At 33.3% G+C, this 6,855-nt stretch overlaps 1 protein-coding gene across 1 annotated transcript; it reads left to right on the top strand.

Moving 5' to 3' along the window:
* The first annotated feature begins 1,000 nt into the window (after window positions 1-1,000).
* Window positions 1,001-5,859, top strand: LOC132750993 (retinal guanylyl cyclase 1-like). The gene is made up of 6 exons (XM_060741092.1): window positions 1,001-1,152; window positions 1,743-1,866; window positions 2,628-2,696; window positions 3,487-3,760; window positions 4,094-4,188; window positions 5,743-5,859. Exons 1-6 carry the CDS (start codon window positions 1,025-1,027, stop codon window positions 5,857-5,859), a joined length of 807 nt encoding a protein of 268 aa, XP_060597075.1. The 5' UTR covers window positions 1,001-1,024.
* Window positions 5,860-6,855: the final 996 nt, after the last annotated feature.

The following is a 6,855-nucleotide window of genomic DNA, read 5'->3' as shown; positions in this document are numbered from 1 at the left end:
TTTAAGGCCTATTGACACTGTAAACATGCATATTTGCAGCTCTACAGTGGAGAGCAAAATCAGACACTAGTCGCAGCCATTTTTTTCATGTTCAAGCTCCTTCGGGTAAAATATTTTAAACTTACTGACAGAATGCGAGCCAAAAGCGATAAAACTCGATAATAGGCTATAATAAAACTAGGGAAAAAAACAATAATAGTTGCAAATGGTTTAAATGGTCACAAAAGATAAGAAGAAGAGGCATGATGGGTTAGAACAAATATACAAAGGGGAGCGGTGGCCTAGTGGTTAAGGTGTCTGCCTCTCAACCCAGAGATCAAGGGATCGAGCCCTACTCGGGTCACGACCATGTTACTTCATATGACACCAGTACTGGCAGAAAGCAGACTCGAAAGTGATTAATATAAGTTGCAACAACTTGTTTCGCAATCGAGCTTAAATAAATATATTTAAACCAATATACAAAGGGTACAAAGGGATACAAATAATAGGGCGATCTGTTCTAAGGAAGATATTAAACATTATGCTCAGTTATATAGAATCCAAAACAAAATTTAGGAAAATAAATTAAAACAACTAAAGACTATTAATTCTTTTTTAAGGAGATTAATATCAGAATAAGATTTGAAATAGAAAAATCCGGACGTTATATGTCATGAATAGTATGATCCAATAACATGTTTACTGGATGATGAATATAATGACATTATGATCCAATAAACATAGTTGACAATCCAATATATTTAGAAAAATAAATGTCTTGGACAATATCATCCAATCTTTCAGGCGGATGAATATAATGTATAATAAGTTTCATTATTTAAAGTTTGCATGGATGTAAACATAATTGGCTACCGGGTCAATTTTTTTTTATTTTTCAGAAAAAAAATGTAATAGAAAAATGATCGCATGTAATTCAGAAAAATGAACATGGTGGACAATATGTTCCGATAACATTTAAATTAATGTAAACATAAAGGGCTAAAGGATTCAATCTTTTTTTTGTTTCAGGAAAATAAATATCATGGACAATATGATAATGATGTTAGAAGCATATAGTAATAACCTCGAGGAACTTGTTGCAAACAGAACAGAAGAACTTGCACAAGAGAAACTCAAGACCGATAGATTATTGTACCAAATGTTACCACCGTACGTAAAGTTGAACCTGTTTGTCTTTTGGAATATCCATAGCATTTGTTTAGCCTTTAATTCGCCATTAAATGCATAAAGCTTAATGCATAATCGATCCATTTCAGTTTTATATGATTTTATAGCCTTTTAGTTCTATACAATTTTTCTTTGTTAATCTGTTGATAAATTGTAATGAAAAAAATTTACTTTAAATTTAAAAGAGCGGAGGCAATCTGGTTAAGGTGTCTTTCTATCAATCAAGGGATCGTGGGTACGATTCTTACTGGGGTCATGATTTTGTTTCCTTATATGACACAAGTGTTGGTAAGTTCCAGAAAACAGACTCAGGGTGGTTTAGATAAGCTGCTATTTACCAGTTTTACTGGTGGTAAAAAGGCTCAAAATATCTCTTTTAGTTTTATTTAAGACTAACTGATTAGATTCTTGTATTGAATTTCATCGTCCATATCCTGATTCGACCATCGGCAGAAATACGACAATAGACAGAAATACGTATGGCATATTTGATGCCAGCGACCTAATTAAAGCACCATAATAACGGATAGTATTACTGTGCTGAATCATTATCGTGTTAGTTTTTTTTTCAGATTGGCAGCTGAGCAGTTAAAGCGTGGTGAACACGTGGTACCCGAGACTTTCTCCGAGGTGTCCATTTTCTTCTCCGATATCGTTGGGTTTACAAGTCTGTCTGGAGCTAGCTCGCCCTTACAGGTAACAAAACTAGTTTTATTTCTCAAATTTCTCTGTTCAGTTTTCGTGGTTGGGAACACTTTTGTGGTGTTCGCAACATCCTCTTATATGACAACAATACTGGTTGGATCCAGGCAGCGGACTCGACGGTAGATGAACCAAATTTTATATAAATAACATACATATTGGTCTGTGCTCTAGTTTTATGACATTGTTGCATGTCTTTGTCATAGTACTTAACATGTAGAATGCTGCAATATGGAAAGCCATGGCTGTCTGATATTGTTCTTTTTCAATTTATTTCACCATTTGGATAATATATAAGCTCACTTCGATAGTCGAAGTGAACTTATATATTATCCAAATGGTTACATAAATTGAAAAAGAACAGACAGCCATGGCTTTCCATACTGCAAAGTGTAATGATCATAATCGAATTAGAGTAGCTTGTATCAATGACATCGTCATCTTACTGCAGAAACTGGATAACTCCTTCTATAATTTTATAGGAGTTAACCAGTTATTGCGCTAAGGTTACGATATGGTATTTTAATGGTTATTTATATTATATTTTCTATGAGCGAACACCAATTTTGATAATTAGAATTTTTTTGATAATTGGAATTACAACTTCGGGCGAATGTCAATGAATACTTTCCTTATTTTTGCTCCGAGCTCTAAAGCGTTGCATGTACTCATTTGTAAGTCGGTGGTCTTATTGCCGATCCAAAAAAATAGTAAGAGGTTTTTCGATTTATGTTCTTTTTGATATTTTGGAACAGGTGATTGACTTGTTGAATGACTTGTACACCACGTTTGATGAGATCATTGGCCGACATGATGTATATAAGGTACGTATAACATCATATGAAATAATCAATTATTGTATCATAGTTTTGAGACCTTTCTGTTGAAAATGTGTCAGGGTTAAATCGTATACATATACATGCACAGTGCGTTAACTGGAGTGCGGGTATTAGTTACCCGCACTCCAGAGCATGCCCATTGATTGGTTCATTTTTGCTGGGGTTTTATATATTGTGACGGCAGATAAAGGGAAAGCGACAGAAATGTCATATTCAGATGTTCGTTCATTGGTTCATTTTTGCCGGGGTTTCATATTGTGACTACAGGGAACGTGCTTTTATGTTTGACTATGATACAAAAGAGAAAGAACACCAAAACACTCGGCAATCTGATTATTACTCGGGGGTTACGCCCCCTCGTACAAATCAGATAGCCTCGTGTTTCGGTGCTCTTTCTATTACTAATCGCCTACTAAATAAATTAAATGCTTACACACTTCAATGTAAAATATAAGATCTGCTTATGTTTTGTTTTCTGTTCGGGGTTTACGTCGCACCAACACTGTAAAGTTCATAAAGCGACTTTCCAACGTAGAAAATCAATTCATAATTCTTATACATGCATGAATAAGAAAATGTGAAAGGAACTAACTTAGTGGAATACCATTCATTCTGTTTCATACTTTCTATGTAAATTAAAGTAAATAAAAAGTTGAATAATCCTACTTACGTACACGTGCTACTTTTCCTTGTTGTATGATTGACTCATTGGCATAGTCAATGTCGGAACATTGTGTTTTATGTGCTGTATCATAAATTATATAAATATATTTAGGTTGAGACCATCGGGGACGCTTACATGGTGTCGAGTGGAATTCCTAGGCGAAATGGTAAAAGGCATTCTGGCGAGATTGCAAACATGGCTCTTGACCTACTTAGTGCCGTGACGAGTTTCCGTATACGTCACATGCCGGAAGCCAAGTTGCAGCTGCGCATTGGTTTACATACGGGTCACTGTGCAGCAGGAGTGGTCGGCCTTACAATGCCTCGGTATTGTCTCTTTGGAGATACTGTAAATATGGCGTCACGAATGGAGTCAACGGGAAAGGGTAAATTAAAAAAATATATATAATACTTTGATATGTAAAATATGCGTCTTTTACAACGATATAGATGACAGACGAGCATAGGCGTAAGTCCAATATCTTTAGTCCTCATTCACAACAAAATGACCGTTTTACTATATATATATTTTCATAATACATCATGTACATATAAATATACATCAAGCTTTAAGATGTGATCAGAATTATCTTAGATATAATCGGTCATGAAACAAGATGCCCTTCTATTAAATTAACAAAAAAAATAAGTCAGATTGTCGGCAGACGTTCCCCCTAATTCAATAGATGTAATTTAAAACACTTTTGTCTCTTTTGTAGGGTTGCACATACATGTGAGCAATGATTTTGCTGATGCAGTGAAGGATTTGAATTGGGGCTTCCTTTTACTTGAACGTGGAGTTATTGAAGTCAAGGTAAGTTAACGAAAACAATACATCTTATTTTGAACATTTTTTTAAATGTGATTATTATAGTTGATGTATCACTGTGATGTAATGATGTAAATATCGGAATATAGGTGATTAAAATACGCTTGTGAATGTTAACTTGCTATCATTGACGATGCCATGTGATAATTTCACTGATGATAAAATGTGATTATTGATGATTACATGAAATTTTTGATGATAACATGAAATTACCCATGATAACATATGATTACTGATGATAACATGTGATTACTGATTATAACATGTGGTTACTGATGATTACATGTGGTTACTGATGACAACATGTAATTACCGATGACAACATGTAATTACAGATGATAACATGTGAATATTGATGATAACATGTGATAATTGGGGATAACATGTGATAATTGATGATAACACGTGATTACTGATGATAACATGTGATTACTGATGATAACATGTGGTAACTTAGGATAACATGTAATTAAAGATGATAACATGTGATTATTGATGATAACATGTGATAATTTGGGATAACATGTGATTATTGATAATAACATGTGATAATTGATGATAACATGTGATAACTGATGATAACATGTGATTACTGAAGATAACATGTGATTACTGATGATAACATGTGATTACTGATGAAAACATGTGATAACTGATGATAACATGTGATAATTGGAGATAACATGTGATTATTGATAATAACATGTGATAATTGATGATAACATGTGATACTTGTTGACAACAAGTGGTTACTGATGAAAACATGTGATTACTGATGATAACATGTGATTACTGATGATAACATAAGATTACCGATGATAATATAAGATTGATGATGACATTACATGTGATTATTGATGAAAACATACGATTTCTCATGATAACATGAGTTAACTGATTATAACATACAATTACTGATTATAACATACAATTACTGATGATAACATATAATTACTGGTGATAACATACGATTTCTGATTATATTTCATGCGATTACTTACAATAACATGCTTTTATTGAAGATAACTTATATAAACATACAATTACTGATGAAAGATGTTATAATTGATAATAACATGTGATAACTGATGATACCAAGTAGTTTTGCGACATTTATTAGTTATATTAAACAGATGCCATAATAGTTAGGATAATATTCTTACGAATCGTATAAATTATTGAATGAATGCAGACGACAATAGTCAACGTGTTTGAGGTGAGCAGTTAACTGTTTATGTGGTAGAGGCAATACTACCTGACTAATGCCATTATGCCATGTAGCCAGCCAAGTCTGCACGCTTCTGTAGTCAATCAAATTTTGTTTATACATGTCCTCACAATTTTAGTATTTTAGCATTGAAATCTCCTAATATATACAGTAAAAAGTGACTGTATATATGTATACTTTGACGAGGCAATTTTCTAATCTGGATATTGAAAAACTCTGAGATCCAAATTTTAGGAAATGCGAAAGGAAAGAGACCATACTCAAGCGTAAATAATTGATTTAAATGATATCTTATTTTTCTCCCCTGACAGGGTAAAGGACTTCAGAAAACATACTGGCTTATCGGCAAAGAAGGTTACACCTCAAAACTGCCCCAAGAGATGCAACGGTTAGTTTTAAAATATATTTTTACTTTACTTTTAGAATAACATTTACCCAAATATGTCATGCAAATTATCGAAAATATGACATCCGGTATGTTGTTAAATTTTTTAGATGATTTTGAAAATATATGTAAGTTGTAATTTTTTAAAAAGAAATTCTTACTTCTAATTTTAATCTTTCTAATTTTTTAAAGATTTGATTAGAGACTTTAAGGGCCGATTTTGATTCCTCAGAAAGGGCTTCTTTTGATGGCCCTTTAAACAAAGGGACACTTTTATCAAAATGTTGCTTTGCTGTTTCTTTGCTATAATAGGGAAGAACTTTTTTTTTTAAAATTTTGCAAATTTATGAAGGGAAAATTTAAATTTTTGGGGCGTTTTTCATTTTGTGTTTTTAAAAAAATATACCCCGGGGTAACTTAAAGTGTATTACTAGAAAAAAAAAAAAACCCAAAATTTTTAAAGTTTAATGTTTTTTTTTTCAGATTACGAGAAAAATTTAAAGGGACGATTTGATTGAAAGGGGCGCCCTTTTGTAAACCAAACCCAGACATAATTTTCTCTCCCGGGAAGTAAACAAGAAAGTACGAGCATGTATGGAAACGCTTTCCGTAGAGCCTCGATTGCAATAAAATTCCTACGGACAATTTCCCAGCATTCCAGCCCTACCGGAAGTAAAGCAACAGTTCGTGACTTTGATATTGACAATGAAAACGACATTGGTGCTAAAACTCTGAACATACCACACAGTGAATTGAAAATCCCCTCCGCTTTACCGCCACTTTGTCAATCTGCAGACGACAATGACACTTCCGGTGGATCGTCTTCAAACCGGAAGAAAAAGAAGAAAAAGAAGCACAAACATAAGCATAAAGACAAAGACACTGAGCACCCGAATAATCTTAACATACCAACTATTGAAATAACTTCCCAACAAACCTGATACTTTGTTCAGTCTTTTGTCAATGAAATATAACTATGCAATAATTATACAATGTATAAAGCCAATGTGATTGTTCGACTTACGAATTATTGGAAGTC

The sequence above is a fragment of the Ruditapes philippinarum genome, unplaced genomic scaffold (genome assembly GCF_026571515.1).
Source record: "Ruditapes philippinarum isolate M1 unplaced genomic scaffold, ASM2657151v2 ctg15306_1_1_1_1, whole genome shotgun sequence".
Lineage (NCBI taxonomy): Eukaryota > Metazoa > Mollusca > Bivalvia > Venerida > Veneridae > Ruditapes > Ruditapes philippinarum.
Note: the sequence above shows the minus strand (reverse complement) of the source record. Positions and strands in the feature narration are given on the sequence as shown.